This window comes from Ornithorhynchus anatinus, chromosome 3, assembly GCF_004115215.2.
Source record: "Ornithorhynchus anatinus isolate Pmale09 chromosome 3, mOrnAna1.pri.v4, whole genome shotgun sequence".
Lineage (NCBI taxonomy): Eukaryota > Metazoa > Chordata > Mammalia > Monotremata > Ornithorhynchidae > Ornithorhynchus > Ornithorhynchus anatinus.
Genome location: NC_041730.1, coordinates 116,362,635 through 116,381,199, shown reverse-complemented (window position 1 = coordinate 116,381,199; position 18,565 = coordinate 116,362,635). Strand labels below are relative to the sequence as shown.

The 18,565-nt window shown below is 46.1% G+C and overlaps 1 protein-coding gene across 8 annotated transcripts in view; it reads right to left on the bottom strand.

Annotated features, from left to right (window-relative positions):
• Window positions 1–18,565, bottom strand: part of DLG5 (discs large MAGUK scaffold protein 5) — a 159,975-nt gene that overhangs the window by 37,250 nt on the left and 104,160 nt on the right. For 7 of the 8 annotated variants that reach the window (XM_029059540.2, XM_029059542.1, XM_029059543.2 and 4 more), the window contains 9 exons: window positions 15,676–15,860; window positions 14,626–14,751; window positions 12,714–12,846; window positions 10,916–11,043; window positions 9,121–9,299; window positions 8,034–8,137; window positions 6,182–6,274; window positions 3,601–4,611; window positions 2,296–2,431 (listed from right to left, as the gene is read on the bottom strand). In XM_029059540.2, the coding sequence (XP_028915373.1) occupies window positions 2,296–2,431; window positions 3,601–4,611; window positions 6,182–6,274; window positions 8,034–8,137; window positions 9,121–9,299; window positions 10,916–11,043; window positions 12,714–12,846; window positions 14,626–14,751; window positions 15,676–15,860 (2,095 nt within the window). The remainder of the gene's footprint in view (window positions 1–2,295; window positions 2,432–3,600; window positions 4,612–6,181; window positions 6,275–8,033; window positions 8,138–9,120; window positions 9,300–10,915; window positions 11,044–12,713; window positions 12,847–14,625; window positions 14,752–15,675; window positions 15,861–18,565) is intronic. The other variant, XM_039911555.1, reaches the window with a different exon arrangement.

Sequence of the window (18,565 nt, the reverse complement as noted above, 5' to 3'; positions counted from 1 at the left end):
GCCCAGAGAATTTAAGTGGCTTGCCCAACATCACACAGCAGACATGTGCTGGGACTTGGATTAGAACCCTGGTCTTTCTGACACCCAGGCACGCGTTCTGTCCACTATGCCACACTGCCTCTCTCCTCCAGACTACCACTCTCTCCATCTTCAAAACCCTACTAAAATCACATTGCCTCCAAGAGGCCTTTCCTGACTAAGCCCTCATCTCCCCACCCTATTCACTCCTCCCCCGTGCGGCCTTCACACTTGGGTCCATTCCCCCTAAGCGCTTTGACACTCACACTGCCCTCAGTCCCCTCGGCACTTATGTACATCAGTACCCTCTGCTCCCCCTATCTGTAATTTATTTTAAAGGTCTAGACTGTAAGCTCCATGTGGGCAGGGACATCTCATCCGACTCTAATGTCCTCTCCCGATAGCTTAGTACAATAATCTGCACAGAGTAAGAGCTCAATAAATACCACCAATTGACAGACTGAATTCCTTTTTGAAAAGCAAGCTAACCTCGCCCCATCGAGTCACCCCATCACTGCATCCTCCCGCTCCTAACCTTTAAGATCTGCTCTAAAGCCAAGTGGCGGGTGGGAGAGAGGCAATGGAGATCTGAGCCTGTCTGCTGGAGGGAGGATGGAAAGGCTGGAGTCCAGCAAAGTCACTGGCGGGATCCCAGAGTGAAGACATTAAAAACGGACTATTACAGAATGGGGATTCGAAAACAAAATTTTGGCCAGGAGTTGTTTGCGTAGCTGCCACATTGAGGGGTGTTTCCTTGTAAAAATTGGGTCAAGAAAAATCAGGAGAATTCCATGAATCATTGACAGTATTCTAAAAAAAAAAGTCATCTCTCGCTTCTGTTCACTCTTGTGGCTTAGCTTCTCTCAGTGACAGTCTCTCTTTCCTCCTGGCTCTGACTGCTTGCAAAAACTCCTCACTCTTGGCTTCACAGCTCTATATCACCTTGCCCGCTCCTACCTCACCTCCCTTCTCTCCTTCTACATTCCAGCCTGAACACTCTGCTCCTCTGGTGCCAACCTCCTCCCGGTGCCCCGGTCTCACCTGTCCCACCGTCGACCCCTGGCCCATGTCCTACCTCTGGCCTGGAATGCCCTCCCTCCAAAGCCCTCCTGAGTGCTCACCTCTTCCAGGAGGCCTTCCCAGACTAAGCGCCCCTTTTCCTCAGCTCCCCCTCCCCTCCCCATAGCCCTAACTTGCTCCCTTTGCTCTACTCACCCTCCCCGCCCCACAGCACTTGTGTCTATATGTACCCATCTGTAATTCTTTTTATTTAAATCAATCCTTGTTTACTTGTTTTGATGTGTATATATCTATAATTCTATTTATTTATATTGATGCCTGTTTACTTGTTTTGATGTCTGTCTCCCCCCTTCTAGACTGTAAGCCCACTGTAGGTAGGGACTGTCTCTCTCTGCTGCTGAATTGTACTTTCCAAGCACTTAGTACAGTGCTCTGCACACAGTAAGTGCTCTGTATATACGATTGAATGAATGACTGCCATTTCACCCGTGATTTTCTGTGTCAGAAAATTTTCCAAGGGTGGCATTGAGAAATCCTGCTTCAAAGACCCATGTTAAACCTCTTCAAATTCTCTAGGCGCAGCCAAGGAGCATTCAGCTGTGGGTAGTAACAGGTTTAAAGCTCTTCTGCAGCTTGAAGCCTAGTTCTCTGCAAATCAGAAATTAGGAGTGATGAGGCTTTCTGAAAGCTTATGAGCCAAAATGCTTAAGGCTGATTTTATCCCATTTTTTCCCCCTTAATTGTACAAGCACTGGGGTAGATACAGCATAATCAAGTTGGATACAATCCCTGTCCCACATGGGATTCACAGTCCAATTTGGAGGGAGAACAGGGATTGAAATTTTACACATGAGGGAAGTAAGGCACAGAGAATCAATCAATGGTATTTATAGAGTGCTTACTATGTGCAGAGCACTGTAATTAATCAATTTATTATTTATAAATAAATTTATAAATTTATTGAATGTTTACTGTAACAATGATGGCATTTGTTAAGTGCTTACTATGTGCCAGGCACTGTTATAAGCACTGGCATTACGTGCAGAACATGTGCTTGGGAGAATACGATACAACAGAAATAGCAGATGCATTCATTGCCCCAGTGAGCTTAGAAGTAGTTTGCCCATGGTCACACACAGCAGACAAGTGGCACAACCAGGATTAGAACCCATGCTCTTTCCACTAAGTAATGCTGCTTTTCCTTCCAACCCCCACCCCGCCATTATCTGAGACATTCACACTAAAGACGCAGCTCACCTGTAGATCCCGCGCTGGAGTATATGGGGGCAAAGCTGTCGCTGTGCCTGGTGGGACGCTTGGACGGGGAGTAGATGGCCCACTCCTGGAGTCCTGGAGGTAGGGGCTCGTCACTACTCGGAGTGTATTTCTGGACCTGGAGACCAACACGAACAGGAGCCCTGCCGCTGTTGGGACATCCTGAAGGGACTTTTCAAACCTACTCCTCTACTCTTCAAACACTTAGAGGCTTCTACCATGGTGCTTTACTCTGGGGATTTTTTTTTTCTTTTTGCTTGTCTTGGTTTTCATTTTTGAACACTGTGCTCGTACTGTCAGAGTTCACAACAGATCACCGCACATATCTGCCCTAACAGTGAGAAGCGTATCTCTGGTCCTCTAACCTACCTAATGTTTTAAGGTGGTGTTTGGAAATCAAAAAAATAGTTTCTGGGCCAAATGTCATCAACACTCTGGGCACCTTCTAAATTCGCTACTGTCTGAGCAGAGTTTTACCGAAGATTTTTGGCTTCCTTCTCGTCCACGTTCCCAGGCACGAGAAGATGCAAGTTGCCATGGAAACAGCTTTTTTGGCCATGTGTACTTTGAACCCTGCTCCCAAAATGGAATCCCAATCACGCCTTTCATACATTCACAATGACAGCCCACGCACACAGAAGCAGCCAGAGAATCTGGATCTGTTTCCTGAAGAGACAGCTGCATTTTAGATCCCAGACCATTAGTTGCCAGAGGGACAGTCCATTTCAGTCCTGCCACCACTGGATATATGCTAACTGATGCTCCTACTTCTACGTATTTGAGAGAGCCGACAGTTGTCAGGCTGCGCAGACAATGCGGATCGATACACCGCAGCCTCATGGGGCACCTGTTCTCCCCAACATTTGTCATCCATCTCTGAGAATCACTTCATTGCTTCCATCTACAGTCAGGATGCCTCACCTGGAAGACTGCGTTCAGGGTCCGATTGTACACTGCGTTCAGGGTCCGACTGCACCTGGTCATCGGGTGGATCTCCCTTCCCTCCTAAATGCCAGTTCCCAACTCCTCCTTTCCATTTCTACCATTACAAGTGGGACTACTTGCTTATGTTAAAAGCATATGATATCTTTCTGCTCCACAAATGAACCAGAGGTTCAATTCCTGACAGAAAATAGGGCCTGGTCAACTCATGTTGAAGAATTCTGCTTCTACCCTTCCTTGCGCTCCTTATCCACTCATTCCAAGCGCCAGAGAGGCCAGATCTAGCCCCCACTGCTTTCCCGCAGGGAGTGTCCCTCCCCTCCGGCCCCAGGATGCAGTTTCTACCTGAAGAGACTGGTTAGGAATGACCACCGGGGTGAGTTTGTGCCTCAGAGCTGGAGCGGACTTGGGTCGGGGCCGTTTCACCTCTGGCTCCTCCCCTCTCTGGAAGCCAATGTCCTCTTCGCAGGCCTCTCTGGCAGCCAGGCGAGCACAGTCCCCTCCCTCCTCCCGGTAAAAGTGGCCGGCAGTCTGTCCTCGACTTCTGTGAGCCGGCGGGGCAGCCGGAGGGGGCTGGGTAGCCGAAGGGCTGGCGGGGGGGGAGCCCGTGGTCGCGGTGGACTCGGAGGCAGAGCTGGCCTTCTGCCTGTGCTTAAACTTGATGGAGTCGCTCCTTTTGGGGGGCGTGGGGGGAGTAGGAGGCCCTTCGGCCTTTGAGGCCTGTGGGGAGTGAGCAGGGCCTGGGCCCGGAGAAAGGAAATCCACTTTGGGAGGTGTCTGGGGCCTCTTGAAGGTGTCGGGGTCAAAGATGGACTTCCTCTGCTTTGGTTTCTTGTAGACTGAAAACTTTTCCGTGTCTGCTGTGGAGATGTTGACCACGACCTTGGGCCAGGTCCCCCCACTGTGCTTAGCTCCCGGACCCCCTTTGCCTAGTGGGGTTTCCGCCAGGACGCAGCCGGCCACCGCGGGTTCGAAAGGTGGCAGTTCACGACTGTCCAGGTTCACCAGGCCGTAGCCCCGCTCCCCGTAGGGGTCAGGGCTGAAGGAGCTGAGGCTGTGCTCCGAGGTGCTGTGGCAACCCCGGTGAGGGTCCGCTCCGCTCAGGGAGCCCCCGGGGAAGGGCTTAAGTCCACAGAAGGAGCCGCCGCTGCCCTCGTCTCCGGGGTCCTTCCTGCCCTCCAGCAGCAGGTCGGGGTTGAAGATGTCGGTCTGAGTGGAGCTATTGTGCTGCTTCAAGTTCCGCTTGTTTTGAGCCTGGACCTCCGACCCGTGGACCTTACAGTTGGACACCTTATCCGAGTCCTTGAGGTTCTCAAATATGTTTTGGCCACTCCACGAGGAGCTCTGAGGGAACACCTCAAAGGGGTAGGGAGAACAACAGTAATGACAATAATTATTACGACTACATACATTACGATTACAATAATAATGGTATTTCTTAAGTGCTATAATAACAATAAATTATGGCATTTGTTAAGAGTTTACTATGCGCCCAGCACTGTACTAAGCACTGGGGTGGATACAAGCAAATCGGGTTGGACACAGTCCCTGTCCCTTGTGGAGCTCAGTCTCAATCCCCATTTTACCGACGAGGTAGCTGAGGTGTAGTAGTCAAGTGACTTGCCCAAGGTCACACAGCAGACAAGTGGCAGAGCCGGGATTAGAACCCATGACTTTCTGACACCCAGGCCCGGGCTCTATCCGCTACGCCCTGCTGCTGCTATACGCTAAGCCCTGGTGTAAATACAACACAAACAGAATCAGACCCCTCACAGTCTACAGGAGAAAGAACGGGTAGGTAACCCCCATTTTTCAGATAAGGAAACTGAAGGAGCAAGAAGTTAAGTGGTTTTCCCAAGGTTGCACAGTAGGCAAGTGGCAGTACCGAGATTAGAACACAGGTTTCATGACTCCCAGTCTTTCATTCAGTCGTATTTTTTGAGCGCATACTGTGTGAAGAGCACTTGTGCTTCCACCGCTAGGCCACATATGGCTTCTCAAGAATTCATAGCCCAGGATGGCTGCAGCAAACTGGTTTGCTGTATCACTTAGCAAGGGAAGAAATAAATGTAATAAAAATACGCCTAGAGTTTAAAATGTTAGCCCTCAATCCCAGTGATACGACTGTGGGCAAAGAAGGGGAGAAGAAAGAATCCTCACTCATCTATGGCTTCCCTGAGTCACCAGAATTAGTACAGCAGAATTAGTAGACAGGATCTCTGTCCACAAGCAACGTGGTCTAGTTGAAAGAGCACAAGGCTTGGGAGTCAGAAGGACCCGGATTCTAATCCATGTTCTGCTACTTGCCATTCATTCAATTATATTTATTGAGAGCTTACTGTGTGCAGAGCACTGAACTCAGTGCTTGGGAGAGTACAATATACAATTTTGCTACATATACATATATACATACAATAAATGTATAATATAAAATATACATACAATATAGATATATGTACAATATAACACACAGGTCTGCTGTGTGACCTTGGGCGAGGCACTTCACTTCTCTGTGCTTCAGTTACCTCAGCTGTAAAATGGGGATTAAGACTGTGAGTTCCATATGGGACATGGACTGTGTCCAACCAGATTAGCTTGAATCTATCCTAGAGTTTAGCGCAGTGTCTGGCACATAGTAAGTGCTTAACAGATGCCATTAAAAAACAAAAGCAAAATTAGAAAAAACTATGACATTTGCCCAAGACTCACATGGAAATTTCCGTGGCATAGATGAGATTGGCCTTTATAGCCCCTTCCAACTAATAAGCCATAAGCATTTTCCCAATTCAATTTCACGTTTTGACCAAACCCGTCAGGGAGCCTATCCAATGTGAATAAATTTGGGTTTCAGCTTAGGCCACACACCTTGAAACCAAGGACTAACTAAAAAAATTTGAAAATGAAACAACCCATTTGGCTTTCAAACCTTCATCAGTGAGAGAGTTAAGGAATCCCTGCAGTTCCGGAGAAGAGCCTCACATTCGGTCAGAGATTTATTATCGAGTGCAATGCCATTTATCTGAGGAGGAACAGGAACGAGGCACAGAAAACCAACAAGAAGACACCATTTAGTTCTCCATTTTAACAAAGACAAAAACCTGCCCACCAAACATGTAAACAGAGGGCTACAGAAGGGAAGTTCCTATTCTGGAACTCGAAATGGTTCTGATTAAGCTCATCACTGTAGAGACCCAACCTTCCTAGGAACAATTCAGGACACCTGGTCACAGCCCATAATTTTTCTAAAGCAGCATCTCCATATTTGAAAGACAGCAGCCACTCTTTTTAACACTCATTTTCAAGGGCAAAACAAGGAGAGGATAGACTCTCCAAACAATTTCAACAAACCAATTTTTTAATCTTGCAGTCTAGGGACAGTAGTTTAAAGATAAAAGCCGGGATTCAAATCTAACCTTCCCTGTTCTTGACCCAGATCAGAGGAGATAATCTTAGCTCAGTATCAGGGGGGCAAACTAACCTATAAATTTCAGTGATCCAACTTATTTTATACCTGTCCTCAGCACTCATTTACAAATGTTTATGTCAGTACCCTTTCAATTATTTATTTTGCCCCTTCTAATACTAAATGTTTAATGACCATCTTTCCTGTGTATGTGGAGAATTCTTGAAGGCAGAGAATAAGTCACAGCGCTATGATTTGTTCTTCTCAAGCATCTAGTGGGGGCTCGATAAGTAGAAGTTATTATTGGCTAGGGGAAACAAAAGGAAATCTTTGGAGGGTCAAAGTAACAGCAGATCACACAGTTATCATCAACAAACTGCAGTACCATGAAAGTGACCACGGCAAAGATCTGAACAGATTGAAGTCACGAGCGGAGGATGGATGAGCTACCGTGGGGTCCAGAGACCCTCCCCACTACTCTACAGGGAGAAGATGCCCAAGCTGGCCAACAACTGCAATTAACACTTTGGAATTTTCCCCTCAACAATAATAATAATAATAATAATAATGATGGTATTTGTTCAGTGCTTCTGTGTCAAGCACTGTTTTGCATGCTGGGGTAGATACAAGGTTAGACACGGCCCCGTCCCACATGAGGCTCACAGTCTTAATCCCCATTTTAGAGATGAGGCACAGAGAAGTGAAGTGACTTGCCCAAGGTCACACAGCAGTCAAGTGGTGGGGCCAGGATTAGACCCCACTGTCCTTCTGACTTCCAGGTCTGTGCTCCTATCCACTAGGCCATGCTCAGGGAAGCGGCAGTTCATTCGTTAATACAGCATGGCCTTTGGAAAGAACATGGGAACTAGGAGTCAGAGGATCTAGGTTCTAACACTGGATCCACCACTTGCCTGCTGTGTGACCTTGGGTGACTCGTATCTTCTCTGTGGCTCGGTTCCCTAACTTGTAAAATGGGCATTCACTACCTGTTCACCCTCTCACCTGGACCATGAGCTCCATGTGGGGCAGGGACTGTACCAACCTGATTACCTTGTATCTTCCCCAGCACTTACTGCAGTGTTTGACTCATAGTAAGCATTTAAATAGCCCCATTATTATCATCATGCTTGGAAAAACCAGTATTCTACTCATATGGACACATCTCAAGATTTTAGATCTACATTCCTGACTCCTTTTAACAATTGTTCAGGTATATGTTGAAAAAAGGAAGGGGGCAGTTAAAATGGTCACATGAGGAATCAACAATTGGGTTCTCAGTAGGTCCACAATGCACATTTGGACCTTTTTAATCTCAAATCAGATCTATCAGATTGAGCTTCTACCAACCTCCAAAGACTTTGCCCTTCAGACTTACGGCAATAATTCTGTCTCCCACAGAAAGGGACCCTTCTTTAGCAGCTGGGCTTCCAGGCACCACAGCAGCAACAAATACACCATTCTCCAGACTAATTCCACTGTCTGAAATCCACAAAACAAACATGTGTATAATTCAAGAGCTCCACATACACCCATCAAACTTGCCTGTACAAGAGAGAAACAGGCTTAACAAAAAAGCGGAAAAACACAGAAGGTGTTCTTGTTTTGAAAAAGCTTTCCAGTTTTGAAGGAAAAGGGAATAGAGAAGAAAAATGTAAGCAGGACCCAAATAACTTATTTGCTCATGGGTATCATGATCCAGGGCTTGAGATCAGGACACTCCCCCATGCTGTCCCCAAAAACACATTTGGGGGATTATTTATTTCAAGACTAGGTTCCTAAATGGCACGTGAATTGACTCACTAGCCAAGTGCTGAGTCTGTCAGAGAATATCCATATTACAAGATCCAAATATAAGACCATACTTCTTCGCCAAAGTCAAAGCTTCAAACTGGAACATGAACACTGACAGCTCTGTCTCTTCCAACCTCTCTCATCTCACTTTCAGATAGTATGCCCAGCTGAGGCCTAGAAAGAGTCAGGAATTCCCCAATCTTGTCCCTCATACTGGCTTGCTTTTTCTTTTTTGTGCCACCTCTACACCACCTATCTTCTCACTGACTTAATCAACTCTGCCCCCTTTCACTCAAAAGAGCTGAAAAGTGGAATTCTTTTCCATTCTAAAATCAAGTCCTCAAAACACTCCCTCACAAAATGCCCATATTATAATTTTGTTTTAATCCCAGAAATGCCAGAATGCAGTCCTCTCCTAACTGATCAGCCTCACTCTTGGGCTCTGAACTCCAAATCCTCCTGTCGGTGTCTAGAAAAATCATTCACTGCAATGGGAACATTAGCTATTTAGTGTAATTATTAGCACCAAAATAGAGGGAGAAAAACGGATGATTAAAAAAAAAAATCAACCACATCTGAGATTGCCTTGAAAAAAACAGCTCTGCACAGATGCAGCCCCACTAAGTCAGGACGGTTAACTTGGCATAAGGAAGAGATAGAGGGCCTGTTACCTTTGTGTCCAGCCAGGTTAATATGGAGTGGGGTTATCATCACCTTCCCTCCCAAGGACTTTCTTCTTCGGACAACCATGTTGATAACGCCCCCTCCATTGAGCACAGCCTTGATCACCTGCTTCTTGTCTTTGTTCGTCAGATCCACGTCATTTATTTTCAGCAACCAGTCGTTCACTCTAGCACGCAGAAACATGGAGTTGGGGTCTGGTGAGATCTACTTCCCATCCCGGGGACTCAACCTAAGAACCTTCAGGCCTGAGTTTGACCCACGTTACTGGCGTAGGTTTTTCACCTTGGCAAAATACGTGATAGAGTTGTCACCTGTCCATTCAGTGAGCGCACACATCACAGTTGAGGCCAGCCTGTGACTGTGGGCAAGTAACTTAACTTCTCTGTGCCTCAGTTACCTCATCTGTAAAATGGGGATTAAGACTGTGAGCCCCACGTGGGACAACCTAATTCCCTTGTGTTTACCCCAGCGCTTAGAACAGTGCTCTGCACATAGTAAGCGCTTAACAAATACCAACATTATTATTACAGATTCAAGAGGTCTAGTCTTTCTCAGAGAAGAAATTACCAGCAAACTTGCCCAGTGGATGTGGGGGTAGGAGAAAGAGGGTAAAGCAAAATCATTGGAAGGGCTGAGTGATTTGATATTATAAGAATAGGAGACATGAGCCTGGGCCTCAAAGTTGGAGGACCTGGATTTTAATTCCAGCTCTGCCACTTTCCTGCCTTGTGACCTTGGGCAAGTCACTTAACCTTTCCTGCCTTGTGACCTTGGGCAAGTCACTTAATTTTTAGGGGCCTCAGTTCCCTCAACTTTAAAATGGGGATTCAGCATCTGTTTCCCTCCCTCTTAGACCATCAGTCCCATGGGCCAAGCACTGTTCTAAGTGCTGGGATAGATACAAGGTAATCAGGTTGTCCCACATGAGGCTCATAGTCTTAATCCCCATTTTACAGATGAGGTAACTGAGGCACAGAGAAGTGACTTGCCCAAGGTCACACAGCAGATTAGTGGCAGAGCTGGGATTAGAACCCACGTTCTCTGGCTCCCAAGTCCGTGCTCTTTCCGCTAAGCCACTCTGCTTCTCTTATTTTCTTGTGCTAAGTATAGTGCTTGGGACATAGTAAGCACTTAAATAACATAATTATTCCTATTATTTCCCTCCATATGGACAAGGTGTACTGCAACCCGCCTGGAGGTAGAGGGAGGACTCATTGCCTTTCTTGTGTCTCTCAGCTTCATCCTAGGAGTTCCTGAGCTCAATATTGATCTCAGGTTTTATCAAAATAATAATTATAATTAATGATTATGGCATTTGTTACATGCTTGCTATGTGTCAGACACTGTACTAAGCACTGGGGTGGGTACAAGCAAATTGGGTTGGACACAGTCCCTGTCCCACATGGGGTTCACAGTCTCCATCCTCATTTTACAGATGAGGAAACTGAGGTACAGAAAAGTGAAGTGACTTGCACAAGGTCACACAGCAGACAAGTGGTGGAGCAGGATTAGAACCCAGGTCCTTCTGACTCCCAACCCCGTACCAATAGCTCTACCTCCTCTTTCTCCTTCCTCCCAAGGTTGTGTCTGAGCATTTTTGAGCTTTGGTGAGGAATCTATCCTCACTCTCTACCTTCTCTTTCCTCTTCTCCCAGCCTGTGCATCCCTTTATATATTCGGTAACATCAATTTGGCCTCCATCCCCCAATTTTTAATCTAGGGTCAACGCCACACCCACCATGCCCTCAGCATGACTGTCCCCCTCTCTCCATAGCCTCTTACCTTAAGCGGCCATCTGCAATGCTTCCTTTATCTACTTTGGTGACAAAAATACCACAGTCACCAGGGAGATAGGGCTCGTTCACGCCTTCTGCCACATCAAATCCAAGTGCCTTCAAATCCATATCCTCCTAATGAAACAGCAGGAATGCAAATGTTATGTGAAGGTCAGCAACAGGAGGAGCCATTTAGTACTTATTTTTTAAAAACTAGTGAGCTTCATCCCAAATGGTGTGACCTGTGCCACTACCGTTTCAAGCTAATCAGCCCCTCGGGGCCATAATTTTATTTGTAATTATAGGTGTAGCAATCAGTGAGGAGGTAGCTGAAAGAAATGTCAAGACCTGAGTCCTACTGAATATCGGTGGAAAACAACTGAGGAATTTGATAAGTCTATCCTTCCCATCCCGATTGAAGGATGAAGAGGAAGATGTGCAGTTAAAAGTCATCTTAGAGCATTTAGTTTTCTAAAAAGCTACTTATATTTTCTAAAATCAGGTATTTTGCTCAGCAGAGCACTGAGCAGTGGGAAACTGTTCTCAAGAGAGTACATCCCCAAGGGGTCAGGTGAGCCATGTGGTTGCTAGTCATCCCATGACATTTGGGAATTCAAATTCATCACAAGTTTCCCATTTCAACGTGACAAGCTCTAGGAAGCAGCTTTGGAGACCCAGTGGAAGTCAAGGTAAAGAGAATCTTAGTGAGGAAGCTAAAGGAAAATCAGGCAGATTATTCCTTCGGCTATTGTAAAATACTTTGAAATTCCCCAGATTATATGTGGACCCATGAGCTGGTTTAATACTTTTTATCATAAAATAGACACCCTTTTTTTCAAGGGTTCCTTCTGTTGCTCTTGTCAGTCTCCTTCCCTGGCCTTGTCTAATGAAACTGTGAGTCTCTTGAGGGTCAGGGTCCAGGTCTAATTCCCCTCCAAGTAGTCATCCCCTGAGCTTAATAAATACAATGACAGCTACTGCTATTTACTGACAGTGCTTCCGCCAGAATAGTGCTAGAGGCCAAAGTAATGTCTAAAGGGCCACAGGGATACTCAGGTCTGCCACATTCAAAGAGGGAGCTAACTTTCAGCCAAGAGAATGAACATCTCAACACCTGTTGGAGGCAGGCTGGGAGGGGTGGAGCTGATTTCTCTTGGGGATTGAGCCAACGGAGTTTTTCACTTTAGCGATAGCTGGGAGCTGTGCTGCCCACCTGTCCCTTGGAACCAGCCAGAATGATCTCATGGTCACATATTTCTCTCTATCCAAACTAGATCTGGGATATAGAGGAAGTTTAGTGTGTCAGCTTGGTCATGAGCACAATATAATCTGTGGGTGATTTTAGTTCAAAACCAGTTTCTCAGTTTTCTGCAAGCAGGGCCCTCAGCCATGGCTGGGCCTGGGGACTGGACCTCTGGATTAGCTGATTGGTTTAAACCTTCAGGAGTTGAAACTACTGTATCCCGCACAGCCCTCCTTCAGTATTCTCTGCGGCGATCTTTCCATGGTCTGAGGGATCTTGTCTGGTTTGGGAGTTTGGTTCAGACACGGCTGCTGGGGCCTACTCAGAACTTTTAAATCGAATTCTGGATGGAGATCCTAATTCCATATCTTCTTTTGGTGACTTTATGACCGGGATGACGGTTACTGATCTTGGTTTGAGGTCATGGGGCTTCACGGCCCTGGCTATGGTCCATCCAGTTCTGCTAACACAACTTCCACGCACACCTGTTGGATCCAAAGATCTGGTTCTTTGGTCCCAAAGTCACAGGATTGAGGTGCCCAAAATCTTGAATTCAACTTACTCTGTCCTTTTCAAATTCTACCACTTCCGTTTCCCATTCCAGAGAATCAGTGTCAATGGCCGAGTCGTGGGAACTGTGCGCCATTAGCTGTCGGAACCTGGCTTCCTTTTCCAACTGGTTTTCCATCTTTTCCCTATAGAAGGAAATGCAGATGAGAATGGTCTCTAAGAAGCAGTAAGATCCACCTGTCTCATTTTCCCAACTCCGTTCGATTGCAAGATGCCTGGTAACAGGGATCGTTTTTGTCTCTGATGTACTCTTCCAAGCACTTAGCACAGTGTCCTACATAAAGCAGGGATGCGATAAATACCACTGACTGATTTCCAAATAAAAAACACCCTATCCTCCCAAACTATTTAAATACTTTGATTTCTCTTTCTTTTTTTTTAAAACTGTATTTTTTTAAGCACATACTATGTGCCAGGCACTGTACTAAGCGCTGAGGTAGATACAAGGTTGGACACAGTCCATGTCCCACATGGAGCTCAGCGTCATAATCCTCATTTCATAGATGAGGTAACTAAGGCACAGAGAAGTTAAGTAATTGACTGCAGGTCCCACAGCAGACAAGTGGCAGAGTGAGGATTAGAACCCAGGTCCTCTGATTCCCAGATCCAAGCTCCTTCCTCCCGGCCATGCTGCTATCCCTAAACAGTAGTTCATTTTCTCCTCAGGTTTCACTAGTTACCCACTGAGTTACAAACTACAGGATCCAGTATAATAAGCTTATTTATATTTATAAACCTTTTTCCCCTTCCAAAGTATTCTGGGCACTTTTCAAATTGCAATAGAATAAATATGAATCTTAACAGCAACCAGGATGGGGAAGTAAGTGACACTTCCAGTGCCTATTAAGAAAGTTGAATTAGGTAAATAAAATGTGCACCTACATAAAAAAAAAGTCTTTATTGCTCATTCAAAAATTCACCTTCTACCCTAGTTTTCCCTCCAATAATCCACAGTTTGGTCACCTTCTCCTCTGCCTTCTGTCACTAACATTTGGGAAAATTTCAAAGATTATTGCTAAAAACTGCCCTGTTGCTCTTTGGGAAATTGGGGGCAGAGCAAATTGGTGTTTTTAAGTAGTTACCACTTTTCCTTTTCTCGCCTCCATTTTTCCCTTTTCTGAGTTTTTACAACCATCAACAGAAAAGCAACACACTATTCTGAATTTTTCCACCCACCAAAAGAAAATCATCACTTCTCACATGGTATTTGACTCACCAAGAGCAGTTAACTCAGTGACAATTGGGGTCAAAGTACTGTAGGCCGCCAATGTAGTGTTTTACAAAAGAGTCATTTGGACCCCTTATGCTTCAAATCAACAGCCTTTCAGTAATAAGGGGGTGCCTTATATTCTTCCAGTACCATTTCCTCTTGCCTTCAAACAGTCAATTAATGGTATTTATTGAATGTTTACAATGTGCAGAGCCCAATACAACAGAGTTGGTAGACACAATCCCCACCCACAACAAGTTTACAGTCTAGAGGGAGAAAGCCATTCAAATAAATTACAGGTGGGAAACGGCAGGGTAAAGTGCCAAGTACATAAGTGCTGTGGGGCTGAGGATGGAATGAATATCAAATGCTTAAAGGGCACAGATTCAAGAACATAGGTGACACAGAAGTGGGGGGCGCAAATAGGGGAAATTGGGCTTAGCCAGAAAATGCCTCTTGGAGGAGATTTCAGAAGGGCTTTGAAGGTGGGGAGAATGGTGATCTTTTTGGATATGAAGGAGAGGGCAGAGGGAAAACATGGGCAAGGGGTCGGCGGCAAGAAAAAGGAGATCGAAGTCCAGGGAGTAAGTCAGGGTTAGAGGATTGAAGAAAGATGGGATAGGAGCTGCTGAATGAAAACACACACACACACACACTCCCTTCTCCCCACTCCTCCCACCCTGCCCATACATACTTGAGTTCCTTCAGTTCCCGGCCAGCATCATTCTTCTGCTTCCTCATGTCATCCAGATTGCGCAGGGCTTCGGCCAAATCACTGACGGCCCGGTCCCTCTCCCGCCTTAGGTTGTCACACAAGGTCCTAAGAAGCAACAGAGGGAGGATGAAATGACAGCCCAACACTTCAAAGTCACCCTGATGCTTCCTGACCTATGCAGACCAGAGGCCCATAATTGTGGGGAACCTATGCGAACATCCTGCCCTGGTGATGATGAAGCTCTCAACTCAAGCAATTCAACCGCTAAGTCAGGTGCCCCTGACACCATAGTATATGTTTCTTAGAAAACAGCTTTGATTAGTTATGGGTGAACATTTTAGCATAAGAAAGGCCATTCCTACGTCAGATCACTCATCCACCCAACTTTGTGTTCTATCTCCAACTGTGGCACCATCCGATTGGCCTGTATCTATCCCAGCGCTTAGTACAGTGCCTGGCACAGAGTAAGCACTTAACAAATACCATAGTTATTAGTAAGACCAGGCTGCCTCAGCTTTTGTTCCTCTGGCCCAGCTGGGCAGCAGTTTACCAGGCGCATCACAAGAGATGGTGACGTCGGGAAGGTGGTAGAAATGCGATAGGACAGAGTGGAGGAGGAAGCTATGCTAATCGGGGTGACCCAAAGAGTTCAACTGCCAGGTTTCAGAGAGAAATGTGCAATTCTTCCCAACAAAGGCAGTCAGTGAAGGGCTACCTGAGGCTTTGGAGAGGAGGTTGGGGAATGGAAAAAGAAAAAAGAAAAAAAAATGGAGGAGATGGAGATTACTGGGAAGCCAAGTGAGGCTAAGAGACTAAAAACATAACCTGGGCAGACAGTTTTAATACTCAGTACAGAGTCATCATAGAACACTGTTAAGATTAGCAGCTAGCCCGGTGGCAGACACATAAACAGGGTTCAGTGAAGCGTCAGCTGATGGGGAGAGACTCTAAAGAGAGAGGGGATGCTGGGAAGGGTGCTTAAAGATGTGCAGGCAAGAGTGCTGCTCAAGCACTAAAGTGCCTGTTTACCGTATGCTCTCCCTTTCTGCCACTATCTTGTCCCGTTCCTGGAAGGCCCAATCCCGCCTACATTTGGCCACTTCGGCCTCTTGAACGGCTTCCTTGAGTTCTTGGGACATGGCCTCGTACTGCTTGCGGAGCATTTCAATTTCCTTGTTGGCTCGCTCTATGTCCAGCGTCGCTGAATCTTGTATCTATGCGGTCAGACAGAGAGGAGAGGTTTATTGATCCATTTCTCAAACGTTTGCCTTGGGCATTAGGCTACCTACTTGTGGGGGGAGGGGTGATCCCCCAGACCTCCCAAGAGCTACTGGCAACAGACCAGCCCACCACCACCCCAAACCACTTTCCACTGAAATGGCGATTGGCCATAGAAGGATCCAACCTCTTCTGTGTCATGCTGAAGGAAAACAAATATTGCTTCTCTTCCCGGACAAAGTGGAGCGTGTGCTCCTTTAGGTCGCCTATTCCTGGACAAGCTGATGATTTCGTCTCAGAAAATGGCTACCTCTTCAGTGAAGCCCCAAAAAACCCATCAGGCACCTTAACATAGCCCTGCTCACAACCAACTAGCCCACATTCTCGGGATAGTAACAATTACTGGCAGGCCAATTTTTAAAAAGGTTGACCTCATGCTTTTATAGTCAGTGAATCAGTAAACTAGGGGCCAACAGTGGAAGGAGAAAGGGGGTGGAGTCAGGGAGAGAGGGAGGGGAGGGTTGGGAAGAGAGTAGAAATGCAAAATTCCTGCATTTACCTGTAAAGCTGTTTCAGTCCCAGGACATTATGTTCAGTAATAATCATTAGCAGAACACGCAGAAAAAAAAGAAAAACCTCACTAAATCAAACCACCAGGGTGTGGATTTAAGGAGATGGATCAATATTATGTAAATTTAAAAATAAAACTGCCCCTTCTAGAAATGAAAGCAGCTACTAAACTCCTTTAACTAATGTTGCTTAAATGAAAAGCAGGTAATTCCGGCTTTAAAGATCTTTGGATATAGATTCCTAGCAGAGTACCTACTCCTAATGTACTCGTTGAATGTCTGTCACCTCATGAGTGCTTAGCATCCCCTTTAGGCTTTAAGCCCCTTGTTGGCAAGAAACCACATAGGAGAATGTTCCATACAGAGCAAGAACTCAATAAATACTCCCACTGCTGATGGCTATATATGAGAAACGGCATGGCTTAATGCAAAAAGCACAGGTCTGGGAGTCAGAGGACCTGGGTTCTAATTTCATCTCTGCCACTTCCCTGCCGTGTGTCTTCGGACAAGTCACTTAACTCCTCTGTGACTCAGTTCCCTCATCTGCAAAATGGGGATTCAATACCTGGTTTCCCTCCCTCTTAGACTGCGCTCTATGTGGAACCTGGTTAGCTTGGATCTATCCCAGCGCTTAGAACAGTGTTTGGCACATATAGCGAGCACCGAAATACCTCAGTTACTACTATTAAGGCAATGAATGAGCCTTAAGATGACTTCTGTTAGATTTCCCATTTGGAAACTGGGACACACTACCTCTGACCTCAATAAAAATCCAAAGGTGTCAACCCCTGGGAGTAGCTCAAAATATCATGAGGGTTCCTGCCACTGTAGCCTCAGTAGTTCTTGTTGCTCTTGAGTTGCCTTAGGATGAGCTCCCCAGGAAAGTGAGAGAGCTCGGAGGAGCTCGATAGGGGCAGGGAACATGCCCACTAATGCTACTGCACTGTACTCTCCCAGGTGCTTAGTATAGTGCTCGCTTCCTAGTAAGTGTTCAATAAATGCCATCAAATAACTGATTGAAAGTGGATCAGCAACTTGAATCAGGAAAACCAGCCCTCCTGTTACTGACTCCCTGCAGCTGGGGCATCTTTTGGGCAGGTACAAAGCACAAACTCTGGAGAGCCCAAATCAATCAATCATTCGTATTTTTTGAGCCTTTACTGTGTGCAGAGCATTGTACTACGCGCTTGGGAGAGTACAATACAACAGGGTTAGCGGACACATATTTCCTGCCCATAACAATCTTATGATTTAGAGGGTCAGACAGGTATTGATATAAATTACAGATATATGCATAAGTGTCGTGGGGCCGAGGGGGGTGGTGGTGAATAAAGGGAGCAAATCAGGACGACGCAGAAGGGAGTGGAAGAAGAGGGAAGGATGGCTTGGGCAGGAATGCCTCGTGGAGGAGATGAGCCTTCAATAAGGCTTTGAAGGTGGGGAGAGTAACTGTCAGACGTGGCGGGGAGTCGTCAATTGTCAGAGGCAGGACGTGGGGGAGAGGTCGATCGCAAGATAGATGAGATTGAGGTACAGTGAGCAGGTTGGCATTAGAACACCAAAGGAAGTGGGATGGGTTAAGATAGTAGAGCAGCTAGGTGAGGTAGGAGGGAGAAAAATGACTGAGTATTTTAATGGTGAGGAGTTTGTTTGAAAGGGAGGTGGATGGGCAACCACTGGAGGTTCTTGAGAGGTGTGGGGAAACACAAAGTAACAAGTGAGTGGTTTCTCCATTCACTTGCTCCATCTGTTGCTGCTCCGCTCTCTGAGCTCCAGTTCCTCTCATTTTTGTTGTGAGAGGAAGTGGAGATGACTGAAATTTAATGTCTTTCTCCCCTCATAGAATGCAAGCTCCTTTTGACCAGGGATCACAACTCACAACTCTAGTGCACTATTGTCTCCCAAGCACTTAGTAGAGTGTCCTGCACACAGTAAATCCCAGCGAGTGAGAGCTGAGGTGAAGGAGGATACTACAAGTGAAATATTGAGTTGGCAGGAGCATAGATAGGGCTTAACAATGGTTGGGAACCCCTTATAGAAATAATACCCATCCTGCTCCTGAACTTGGCAATAACTCCCTACATTCAGCAGTTTTCATCATTTAAGATTTTTTTTTAAAGTGAGAAGCAGTG